The sequence below is a fragment of the Capricornis sumatraensis genome, chromosome X (genome assembly GCF_032405125.1).
Source record: "Capricornis sumatraensis isolate serow.1 chromosome X, serow.2, whole genome shotgun sequence".
NCBI lineage: Eukaryota > Metazoa > Chordata > Mammalia > Artiodactyla > Bovidae > Capricornis > Capricornis sumatraensis.
The window spans coordinates 4,398,179-4,411,521 of record NC_091092.1 but is presented as its reverse complement, the minus strand read 5'-3'; the positions used below and the strand labels follow the sequence as shown (position 1 = coordinate 4,411,521).

The 13,343-nt window shown below is 38.1% G+C and overlaps 1 protein-coding gene and 1 non-coding gene across 2 annotated transcripts in view; both read right to left on the bottom strand.

Annotated features, from left to right (window-relative positions):
• Nucleotides 1–13,343, bottom strand: part of DIAPH2 (diaphanous related formin 2) — a 980,877-nt gene that overhangs the window by 537,646 nt on the left and 429,888 nt on the right. The window contains exons 19-20 of the mRNA XM_068961943.1: nt 9,337–9,438; nt 7,236–7,330 (exon numbers count right to left, since the gene is read on the bottom strand). Coding sequence (XP_068818044.1) covers nt 7,236–7,330; nt 9,337–9,438 — 197 coding nt within the window. The remainder of the gene's footprint in view (nt 1–7,235; nt 7,331–9,336; nt 9,439–13,343) is intronic.
• On the bottom strand, nt 6,853–6,924 carry TRNAW-CCA (transfer RNA tryptophan (anticodon CCA)). The gene has a single exon. It is a non-coding gene; the product is annotated as a tRNA-Trp (tRNA).

Below are 13,343 nucleotides of genomic sequence, written 5' to 3'. Positions count from 1 at the left end.
GCAGTTCTTGTTTGTTCGAGAAAATATATATCTTTTCAAAGGAAAAGTATTTTCTCAAACAATACTTTCTCTCCTAAAGGAAAAGATACCCAGCTTGTTCGGGTAGAGTCGTCTTGGTTGAAACTTTTATTTCTCCTCTCAATATCTGAATACATCAGTTCACATTTTCTTGGCTTATAATATTTCTTCTGAGAAATTTTGATAGTCAGGTAGGCTTTCTTCACTCTTTTTGCTTTTTCCTTCCAAGACTGTATAATTTCAAAAGGCCTACATTCCAGGTCACTTGTCTTTCTTCTGCTTGATCAAGTGTGATGTTGAATCTCTCTATTCCATTTTTCAGTTCAGTCATTGTATTATTCAGCTCTAGGATTTTTGTTTGTTCTTTTTTATTAATGATCACTTTTCTTTGTTGAACTTCTCATTTTGTTTATGCATTGTTTTCCCAATTTTGTTCAGGTGTCTTTCTGTGTATTCCTATAGTTCACTGAATTTAAGAGGATTATTCTTATTTTTCAGAAAGTTCACAGATCTCCATTTCTCTAGGGTCAGTCCTTGGAGTTTTATTAATTTCCTTTGGTGGTGACACTTTTACTGGATTATTTGTAATTCTTGATTCCTTGTGTTAGTATTTGCACATTTCAGTAAGTGGTCTGCTCTTCCAGACTTTATATGTTTGCTACCATAGGGTAACCCCTTCACTCATTAGCTCAACCTGGGGTACTACATGAGTCAGCTGGTAGCATTTTTTTGGAAAGTGGCATTTGCTTGCTGGCTCAGACAGTAAAGCGTCTTCCTGCAATGTGGGAGACCTGGGTTCTATTCCTGGGTTGGGAAGATCCCCTGGAGAAGGAAATGGCAATCCACTCCAGCACTCTTGCCTGGAAAATCCCATGGACAGAGGAGCCTGATAGGCTACAGTCCATGGGGTCACAAAGAGTCAGACACGACTGAGCGACTTCACTTCACTTCACTTCACTTGGGTGAGGCTATGGTCCATTATCTGGGGTCAGAAAGGGTATCACTGGTTGAGCTCCACTGCTGGGTAAAACTGTTGCCTGAGTTCCACATTTAAGCAGGGCCACTCGATAGACTCCCATATTGGATGGGGCTACTACTGTACTCTGCAGTCAGGTGGGGTCACTGGCAGGATTTCACAAGTGGTCAGGGCTATGGGTGGCTTTGCAACTGCTCCTGGTCAGCTGGGTCTCAGGCTGTGCTCCTAGAGTGAATGGCACTGCTGGCTGGACTATGTTCAGTCGGAGCTGCATGCTCTGCTCTGCCATCCAGTGGGACTTCGGGCTGCACCCTGTTGTTGGGCAGGGCCACGGGCTGGGCCTCATAACATAGTGAGCTACTGGCTAGACTCTGCTCTTGGCTGGGCTGGGCTCTCTGGTGGAGAGGGGCCTCCAACTGTATCCTGCAGTTAGGCGGGGCTCGTCTGTGTTCTGCAGCCCGGTATCAATAAGGCAGGCTCACACCTGCGCTCTGCCATGCGGTGGGCCACAGGTTGGACTTCATGGCTCAGTGTTGCTGTACACTGGACTCTGGGACTGTGAGAGTTACTGTTCAGGCTCCATGGTTCTGTGCAGCCAGAGAGAACGCATAACAGCTGGGCAAGGCTGCTTGCTTCAATCCATGAACAAGCATGGTTGGAGCATGGGCTGCACAGTGGCCTCAGTATTCAGGCTAGGCTACTTGGTGAGACTGGAGGTTATGCTCAGCAGCTTTGCAGAGGTGCAAATCTGCCTTCTTGTCCAGACCAAACAGCACAACAGGCTCCATAGCTGGTATGGTTCATTGACTGGGGACCCAAATCAGGCGGAACTGTCCAATGGACTCCCTAGCTAGATGGCATGACCAGTTTGGCTCTGAAGATGGAAAGAGCCATTGGCTGAGATCTCTGCATGGGCATTGCTACAAGCAGAAATACAGTTTGCCAGGATCTGAGGGCTGGCTGCTGTAATTCCCACCCCAGCATCTCTATCTCTCTTTGATCTCCAGTGGCTGAGTCCCATAGATTCCCCTAGTTGCCTCTAGGAAGTTAGCCCTGATAGAGCACTCTGGGAAGTGTCCCACAATGCTGGGAGAGCTACATGTCCACTTAGGGTCCTCTTTTCCCACTGGAGAAACTACAGGCTTGGGGGGCACTCTGGGTGCAGCACTGTCCTAGTCTGGGGAATGCAATGTGGTCAGAATGCAGCTGATTCCCTCACTCTTCCAGTGTGGTATTAGTCTCTGTGGCCTAGGAGGGTACTTTAGCCCCACCCGTGGGTCTGGTGCCTTTTCTATGAATAATGTGAGGGTGGCTGAAGTGGGGAATGACTTGTATCTGCCATCTTGATTAGGAAGCTTTCTTTTCTGTACTAGTTTCTTCTTTGTTTTTGCCATGAACTCTTTAATACCAGCTTATCGATCCCTTCTCAGAATAAAATAAAATACATAAGAATGGAAAAGAAGCCAGTTATATTGAAATAGTTATCAACATATTACAAATATAAATTGTGATATAATAATAGTTCTCCCTCTTGTCTAAGTCACTAAAAAATAAGACCTAGTGGCAGCTTTAATAAACAGGAAAATTTTGAAGTAGTAGTAACTGTAAACAATATTTTAAGATATCTGCCACAAATTTAATGTGACAAGGAAATATTTATTATTTTGATTAGTGACAAAGTTAGATGTCCTGTTAATACTCTCGGCACTTTGGTTTGTTGCCTCTGTTGTTAATCAGATGGAATACTAAATATTAGCTAGCAGGTAAAGAAAATAAGATGTAATGTTTTTCACATCTAAGTTCAGGAGCCCCTGAATTCTCTTGATGGGTCCTCCATGGGAACCCCTGGTTAGAAACCCCTGCTTTATACATATCTTTATAAATTGTTTGGCACCAATTGTATACTTCCTTGTATGTTAATCATATTTTTTCTCTCTACCAACATGAATTTTCACAGCATTTAAGAATCATTTGCATGCACTAACATTCTAAAATAGAATGCAAGTTTATTTTTCCCTCAATACTTGAATTGCTTTTTAAAAAGTGCTAATTTCTTTTCTTTTTGGTCAATGTTCTATATGTAAGTGTGGCTGCAACCACTTCATTGTTACCACTGATGTCCTAAAAACACTTACTGGTCTTATATTTTTCTCTCAATAGATCAAATTAAATTACACTAACGCAGATTTTCAAAGCTGAAATAATAACAAGAATCACCTAAACTGAGTGCACATTATTTCGATCTAACTCATAACTGCATATACTAGAAGCTCCTCAACAATCTCAGGATATGGTGTACTTTTAAAGTGTTTCTTTGTTTCTTATAAGCATTTTAGGATCTTCAACTACTTCTGTATAGTGAACTTGGCTTCTAGCTTAAATTATTTTGAAATAAAGGAGGCATTAGTACTTTTATTCAGCTCAGTTCAGTACTTTTATTAATAACCCTAAATTTGGGGCATGATCTTGCTGATTAAAGTTTTTTATTTTTATTTTTTCAGTAAGGCATTTATCTTGTCAAATAACTAAAATCTATTAGCTTTCTGGCAGGAAAGAGCTTATTGACCCATACTAGGAGAGATAATACTGTTGTTAATTTAAGTCTCTGGGAAGCAATGTGTCCTTAATTGTTTTTTGTTGTTATGAGAAGACAATGATGTCACATAAGTAACAAACTATGATTATGCATGGATGGTGTTTAGCACTGTAATCAGATAGAATTTACAACAAAGTTAATCTGATGATACATATTTAATGCTATGCATTATCTATGTGCTACATGGTAATTAGATACAAATGGTAAGCAGCTCCTTTGAATGGCAAATTTATGTTACTTTTGCATCACTGAAGCAAATCCTTTCTAGTATGGGAGGGAGGAAGGCAGTGGTGATTCTAGTCTTTTCTCCTGCCTGAGCAGGAAACAGTCTTCTTTGGGTATTTGATAAGGAGGACCTTCCTCCTTATCAGAAGATACTCAGACATTGAATTTGTCTGGATAAATGTGATATTAACTTTAATAACTCAGATGAGTTATTCACCATTTGTGCCTCGTAACCAAGCACCACAATTCCAATCAGGCATAATATTAAATTACATGTTAAATTGTTTCCTCCTACAAGCACAACTAAGAAAATGAGTTTTGATTGAACAGCATAAGGGATGAAAGAAAATTTTAGACTATCTGACATTGAGGAGGAAAGGAAGCCAGCTGGGAAAAAAAAAGTCCTCAGTGGCATGCTTTCAACAGAGGGAAAACTCAAAATTTGTGGGGCAAAGGATGCTAGCAAGATGAGAAAAAGAGAAAGATTCAGGCTTAGAAAAAAGGAATGGACATCTAGAGAAGAGGAAGAGACAAGAAAGAAACAGGTTAACCCAACACCAGCAAACATGAAGTGCATGGAGGCATTGGGTATAACACAGAAGGAGCTGGCCAGGATCTACTTAGATTTTGTGATTCTCTTTCACTTATCTTCTAAGATATAGCATAATGTGATTTCACAAGCAGTCTTTCTGACTGCATGAACTTGTTGCAGGGAACATGTTAGTGGTTCAGGGGTGTCTGACTTTTTGCAACCCCATGGACTGTAAGCCCACCAGGCACCTCTGTCCATGGGAATTCTCCAGGCAAAAATGATGGAGTGGGTTGCCATGCCCTCCTCCAGGGGATCTTCCTGACCCCAGGGATCGAACCAGGGTTTCTTGCATTTGCAGGCAGTGTCTTTACCACTACACCACCTGGGAAGCTTTGATTACCTAGTGGTTAAGATTAAAGGACTTGAATTCAAGAATGCAGATATAATTTACTGCCATCTCCAAACAAAGCAATTCATTGCCCCCAACTGGACCAGGCAATTTAAAGAGAAAAACAAATATGTATTGTTAATGCTACAAAATCAAGTGAAACAGGAAAAAAAAAAATCCCAGGTATTACATTTCTATATAAAAATTGTTAAAGTTTGTTGCCTATTAGAGGGCCATTCATTGGAGAAGGCAATGGCACCCCACTCCAGTACTCTTGCCTGGAAAATCCCATGGACGGAGGAGCCTGGTGGGCTGCAGTCCATGGGGTCGCTAAGAGTCCAACACGACTTAGCGATTTCACTTTGACTTTTCACTTTCATGCATTGGAGAAGGACATGGCAACCCCCTCCAGTGTTCTTGCCTGGAGAATCCCAGGGACGGGGGAGCCTGGTGGGCTGCCGTCTATGGGGTCGCACAGAGTCGGACACGACCGAAGCGACTTAGCAGCAGCAGCAGAGGACCATTCATAAGTGAAAATCCTTCTGTTTCTTAAATTCTTTAAAGAGTTAAAAACATGACTTAAAAAATAAAAAATATTTTCAATATTACTGGTAAATAAACACTATGGTATTTGTTTTTTAAAAACAATAAATAAATATTATGGTATTTATTTGTATTATAAATACCACAGTAGCATTCTGCATATATATATATATATATTTAATTTACTAAGGCATGTGAAGGAAAAGCTACAGTTTTAATGGGAAAAACAAATGTCTGCACTGATTAATTCTTCAAAATATGATTGTCTTTTACTACAATTTGACTATACAGAAAAAAACTAGAAAGCTTCAACTATTGAATAGGAGTCAGACATTTGTTTGCCTTATTGTACTTTAAAATGAAACTGTCCAATTGGAAAAAAAAGAGGGAGAACTAAGTCGCATTTAGGCTTCTTAACTTGCTCATTCTGATTATTGGGCAAAGAATCATGTCACTAAGGCAGGCAGGACAAATGGGATCTATCCTCCATTTCAAGTCAGAGAACTGTGGACCTACTGCTCAGACAAAGAAAATACATTTTTCCAAAAGGGGATTTCTTAGCACAGTGTAACTTTTGTTGAGGTTAATAAATGTGCATCATGATAATAAAGAGCCTACATAAACTCATTCAACCTTAGTCCTATAGGCCCTATAGTGTAGGGAATAAACTATATCTATGTTTAAAACATACATGAGGTGAACCGGAATGCAAGCCCACACTACACAATGGAGAAACACCTATATGGACACAGACAGCTCAAACAACAGACACTGGGGCTCTGAGATTTGGAGACCGTCAAAGGGAGATATGACAAAATTATTACAGCAGAAACTAGCTGATCACCTTAAAATCAAAGCAAACCTCACGATTCAAACACAAAGAACAATAACAAAAACCCTACAATGACTATGCCCATCCATGAAAAATCTTGCAGTTCCGCCTTCTAGACAGGGTCAAACAAAAGCTGCCAAGAATTCTAAGAATTAGATCTAATAGAGTACTTTATTCTAACAAGCAGTCTCTTTGGTATAATTCTCATAGTAACCTAGTAATCTCAGATGAGGAGATAGGGCTTTAGCAAAGTGACACAGCTTGCCCAAAGGAGGCAAAGTAATAGAATAAAAAGAGCAATGGCTTTAGAGTCATGATAGGATTTGTTTTGAGCCTCAGCTCTACTACTTTATCACTTAGCAGTTAAGTGACAAGTGGGCAACTTCTCTAAGCCTCAGGTTCTTGATCTGTAAAATGAGGATAACAGTACTTACCTCATAGGACTGTTGTAGGATTCAAGGAGATAAAATACATAAATTGCTTGGCACAGTTCCCAGCACATATTAAGTGCCTAACAAGGGATAACTTTACCATTTAACCACTGATCCTGAGAAAGCTATTTAACCTCTTGACCTGTATACTTTTATTTTCACGCAATGGTACTGGTGAGGTGAGGTGAAGTCGCTCAGTCGTGTCCCACTCTTTGCGACCCCGTGGACTGTAACCTACTAGGCTTCTCCGTCCATGGGATTCTCCAGGCAAGAATACTGGAGTGGATTGCCATTTCCTTCTCCAGGGGATCTTCCCGACCCAGGGATCGAACCCGGGTCTCCTGCATTGGAGGCAGACGCTTTAACCTCTGAGCCACCAGGGAAGATCGCAACGGTACTGACAATATCTATTTAACAGAGTCATTGGGATGATAAAATATATGCAATTTTGCGTACGGGAATGATGGCTCTACATGTACACAGACCTAAACTTAAAAGGACACATATCTAATAAATGGCACACACATACCTAGAACCTGATTGTCTACGTTGAGTCCTCTTACTATCCACACAGATAGATACGCCTAACTCTATTATCCAAACATAGAAGAACATTTTCACATAACTCCAATGAGAAGACAGCAATCTAGAAATTCCCATGAAAATGAGATTTAAAAGAAAACTATGCAATTACCTGAATTAAGGGCTCACTCAACATGCCTTCATTAACCTCCAGAATGACGTTTTTTATTTCTTCATATGGCATACGATACGATCCTAGGAAGATAGCTAAAATAAAAGTTGATTTTATTAAAAAGAGAGCAGCACCACAATTTTAAAGCCCAAATAAATACCTGATTTCCGTTTCACAGACTTACAATATGAAATCTCTCACTAATATTAATCTACGTGATTATGAACAAACAAAAGTAGTTTCCATTAGCTAAGGTTCTAATGTTCAGAGCTCATGCATATTTATGTGTGTGTGTGTGAATTTAGCTGCTAAGTCATGTCCGACTCTTTGCGACCCCATGGAGTGTAGCCCACTAGGCTACTCTGTCCATGGGATTCTCCAGGGAAGAAGACTGGAGTGGATTGCATTCCCTTCTTCAGTGGATCTTCATGACCCAAGGATCGAACCTGGGTCTCTTGCATTGCAGGAGGATTCTTTACCATCTGAGCCACCAGGGAAGCCACGTGTGCATTTATATGGAAGATAAATCTACTAGCAGCATGGATAACTACATGCTTAGGCATTGTAGATGAAGTGAATACAAAATAACCCATGAAAAGTGAGAAACTGTATCTCAAGTTAGCTTTTTAATTCAACATTGAATTTGCTGAGATTGTCACAGGCATTCAATACAGCACCTCTCAAGGAAGACAGCAAAGTAACCTGACACTAAAAAAAAAGCTATCAGTCGACTTTGCAGTTCTCCCACATGAGAAAAAATTAAAGTGTCTGAATAATCAAATGTTCTCTAAATCTTTGATGGCATTCATGCAGTATGCTATTAGTTGTGTTTTATGTTGAATCACAATTTCCCTTGTCAAATTTTTTCTTAACTGGATATATATGATGTCATATGGGAATAATTCAACAAATTATACCTAGGAAAGTTCACACTGACTCAGAAAACATTGTTCAATAATACATTTCACTTTCACCTCCACTGAACATACTTTTTAAAGAACATACATGTGTTCTTATCCCCAGAACATGAATATGTTCCAAATAATTTTTTTTTTTTCATGGAGAAGTCTATATGGCTTAACTGAACCTACTGAAAAAGCATCCTTTCTGTCCAGGCAATTATATAGACATAAACACCAAATGAGATCACCAGAATCCAAATAAATAATGTTATGAAATATCAACTAGCAATTAAAATAATTTTGTGTTTCTTAAAAAAAAAATGTGCTGACCATCCACTTTATAAAGGAAAATAGACTGTCAGATAAGCTATGTACCTATGCAGAACAATTATTAGGAGACTGCTTTCCTGAAAGCAACATTCCTACTGACAGAAGAATAAGAATGGCGAGTTATTTTAATCTGATTCTCTGTAGCACATTCCTTCACAAAATAAACTCCCATGGTATTTCTTTGCATAATTAGAAATGCTTGATGTGCTGAAATTTCTCAAGCATAGTGTTTTAGTATCTTTAGAATATAAACACAGCATAATGTGGTGCAAAAAAAAATGCTGAATTTAATATAGAGGGAAGACTATATATTTAAAAAAAAAAAAAAAAACTTCAGGCCTGGGTAAATGAAGATGGGCTTAAATGCCCAGCTACTTTAGCAAAAGTTTACTTAATGGATGATGGGTTTGTTAAAGGCTTTAAGGTCCACTAACCAATTTTACAGGGCAGCGGTTAACAACTTAACTCTCTCACATCATAATTCCTTCAAACACAATAGCAATAAAAGGATTCAATCAATGTGACTAGTGAATACTCTAAAACCATCACTCTCAGGTGCAGGCAGAAGGAAAATAAAAACAATACTTTTCAACTCTGTCTTCATTCTCACTTTGGCCTCTTAACAATGCAGAATTCCAAAGCCTTTTATTCATAAAAGTTCCACCTGGCCTGGCCAAGGCAAAATCATAGAGAGAGTCTATTCTGGCTGAATGATAAAAAGGCAATCTAAATCATGTTTACACCAAATTTTGTTTCCAATAGATGCTAAATATACCTGCTCAAAGAAGTTACAACTTTGCTTTAAAAACGTCCAACAATCTCTCACCACTACCATCACCACCACTCCCTATGTAGAAAATATCACATACAAAGATTCTGTGCTGTTTTGGGATCCAAAATTCTCAACTCTTTCACTTTCTTCTTTGCAGGTATGGTCTTCTTTTCTTCTAAAGCTTCTGTATTCTTTTGAACTGAAAGAAAAATGTTGATAGATGAATAATAATACTGCTAATCCAAATACATGGACTAACATGAGTAAGGCATATTAGCTACATTAATAAAGCTCATGCCCAAATCAATAAATAGGTTTATTTCATTAGTTCAAGGAAGAGGATGAACATAAAAATATAGACCTGTTTAAAGTTTTTCCTACAAATTAAATATTAGCACTTAAGTAGAAAAGATTAGCCAAATAGGACCAAAAATCAATTGGTGCTTCTTAACTAATGTGGAGCATTAATTACTGCTTTACCAGGTTCCTACAGCAGCACAGGAATTAAACATATAGTAAAATCTCCCTAATTGGGACTAATTGAGCAAAAAGGCAAACATGTATTTATCCTAAAATATGCTAAAATTAAGGCAGGTCTGAAATTGCTTTAAAGTTATCTAAGGTAACTTTAAGGCTAAACAGGTTGCCATATGAAAACCCCTATTGAGACTGCTTTGCAGAACAGATATTAACCATTTGCAAGTTAGACAACAGTTAGCACCTATCTGCATACTCATAATTAAGGAACCTCAAAGACAGGGTGTTTTGAGTAAGTTTCCTTTGTCTCCTTCACCATATTTTAGTACTCTTTGCTTTCTTTGAACAAAATATTTATTTTCCCTACATTTGGAAGGTCACCCTAGAGTTCCAAACAGTTAAAATGTCTTGAAACTGTGAAGAGTGACAGTGCCATGGAGATGCCTTAGACCTCCCCCCAAAAGTCTCCCCCATCACCCCCATCAGCCCTCCCCTCAAAGAAGCCATCTCTCAAACCAAACTGAAAAACAACATGCTGTCTGCAGTGAAAAGGAGGCTTTATCTCAAATCCCTTAAGCCCTCCTATATAGAAATTCTACAGCTACCATTATATTCCTGTGTTGGCAGTTTACCTCTGTTAATATAAAAACAGGGTTGTAGGTAATGGGACCATGAAAAAATATAAGAAAAGTAAAGGCAACATTTTTCAGTCAACTAGAATGATATGCTCTGGTACCCATACTCTTGCTGCTAAATTTTACCACAAAGTCACATGACCATCATCATGCTGGTTCATTATTACTTTTATAAAATATAACTTTATTTTGAGGCAATTATTATTTTTGTTATATTTATTTATCTGACCGTTGTTAAGGAGATCACAAATGAGTTACTGATTTTCTTATTTTCTTTAGAGGAAAAGTAGCCCACAAACACAGTACGTTTCTTTCTTTTTTTTTTTTGGCTAAGCTTTTTGTTCACAGATGTATGCATCTGGAAAAATTTCTACAAGGCATCAAAATGTTGTGGTCCATTAAGACTCCCTTTGTTTTATTGCTACAAACTATAGAAAAATTAAATGAACTTACTATAGAAATAAAAAAAAAAAATCACTAAAATCCTAACACTGCCATACTTTACAGGTATGACCAATTTAACATAATGCAGAGTTCAAGCAGGCTAGATAATTACACTTGACAAACATGATCTTATGGGACTGAAAAGTAGTTTGCCATGTTTACTCAAGAAAAGAAAATTACTGGTACTGCTAGAAGAAAAATGACTTTCAATATATTTCTTTTAAAAAATCATCACAAGTGTTCCTCAAAGGATCTAGGAGCCCAGTGTATTTCCTATAAAATAATCAGCATATTAATTTATCCTAACTTTCAAGACACTTCCAGCTGAAGAAAACTCTATATAAATGACAGTTCAAGAGTGAGTCTTTTTGTCATAAGAAAAAAGTTATCTGAATTTTACTGAAATTACTTGTAGAATCTTTTAGAAATGTGTACTAGTCAAACAAAATAGTCAAGAAAAATATCCTAATCATTCAATATGCCTTAAATCCCAGTATGGGAGACTAAGAAAGCACATATACAGTGAAAATGCTATACAGTATGAAAGGCACATTATGATTATCCTGCAAACTAAGAGGCTCCTGAATAACCCAAACATAAGAATGGTCATTTTGTGCAGCATCATAGTTTTGCTTTTTTTAAATTAAAGTATATTTCAATCTTTCCCCTTTCCAAATAAACAAGCTACTGAAAATGAAGATTAGATCTCTTAAATGCCTAGAGTTCACAGTTTTATTTTCTGAATCCTTACATATTTTCCTTGTATTATACTTTAGTTTATCTTGGGTTGAAGAAATGGCCTTCCCAGGTGGTGCCAGAAGTAAAGAATCCACCTGCCCATGCAGGAGACACGGGAAACCTGGGTTCAAACCCTGGGTCAGGAAGATCCCCTGGAGTAGGAAATGGCAACCCACCTCAGTATTTATACCTGGAAAATCCCATGAACAGAGGAGCCTGGTAGGCTACAGTCCATGGGTTTGCCAAAAGTCGGACAAAACTGAGCACTCACACATGTACGCAAGAAATGAATACTGCTGAACTAGGATCATTAGAGCAAACCTAGTTTAAAATAACTTCTTCACTAGACAGGCTTTCAGGAGCAATCATGTTTTCACCATGATCACCAGATATTAACCAGTGGCTCTTATCACCTTTGGGGGTTTCCCTGGGAGCTCAGCAATAAAGAATCTGCCTGCAATGCAGAAGACATGGGTTTGATCACTGGGTCAAAAAGATCTCCTGGAGGAGGAAATGGAAACCCGCTTCAGTATTCTTGCCTGGGAAATCTCATGGACAGAGGAGCCTGGCAGGCTACAATTCATGGGGTCCCAAAAAGAGTCGGATATGACTTAGTGACAAAACAGCAACAATTATTGCCTTTGGCTTTCTTGTCTTTAAAAGCATTCCTCAGCAATCACAACCACAGGCTTAGATAATAGAGAATTTCAAGAGAGGTAATGATATATGAAATGTATCTATATAGTATCGAAGCTTTCAAACATTCAAAAGTCTGTGCTTTCATAAAGACCAGAAAATGCCACTTGTCTTAAGATTCTTTTATTTCAAATACGTTTCTAATACTTGTAAAACTCAAATATTCCATGACTTAATTTAAAAATGGGTAATTCCATGACTCAATTAAAACTCAAAATAGATATTTTTCCAAAGAGGACATTTGGAATGAACAACAAAAAAAGATGCTCAACATTGCTAATCATGAAGGGAAATGCACACGAGATATCACCTCACACTTGTTAAGATGACTACTGTTAAAAAAAAAAAAGTGTTGGTGAGGATGTAGAGAAATTGGAAGCCTGGTACACTGTTAGTAGGAAAGTAAAATGGTGCAGCCACTATGGAAAACAATACAAACATTCCTCAAATAATTAAAACAGAACTACCATACAGTCCAGCAATCCCACTTCTGGGTATATATCCAAAAGAATCGAAATTCAAATCTTGAAGAGTTATCTAAACGCCTATGTGGACTGCAGCATTATTCACAACAGCCAAGATGTGGAAACAATCTACATGTCCATCAAAGGATGAATGAATAAAGAAAGTGTAATATATACACAGAATGGAATATTACTCAACTTTAAAAAATAAGGAAACCCCACCATTTGCAACAACATGGAAGAACCTGGAAGTCACTATGCTAAGTGAAATAAGCAATTCACAAAAGCACAGATGCTGCAATAGTTACACTTATGTAAGGATCTCATAGAAACGATGTCGAATGGTGGCTGCTAGGAGCTGGAGGAAGGGAAAAACGGAGAGTTACCGTTCAATGGGTCATACTAGTTCAGTGACTTCTAGAGATCCGTGGCATAACCCTGAGCCTACAATTAACACTGTTGTACTCTGCACTGAAACATTTCAGAGGGTTGCTCTCATGTGAAATGTGCTTATAAATTATAATGATTCTAGAATATTTCAAATGACTTGAATGAGACTAAAGAGATATTTTTTAATTCTCAATACAAAAATTTCAAATACTGATTTTATCAATAATGGCCCTATGGTCTTCAGGTTCACGAGGCGTCCA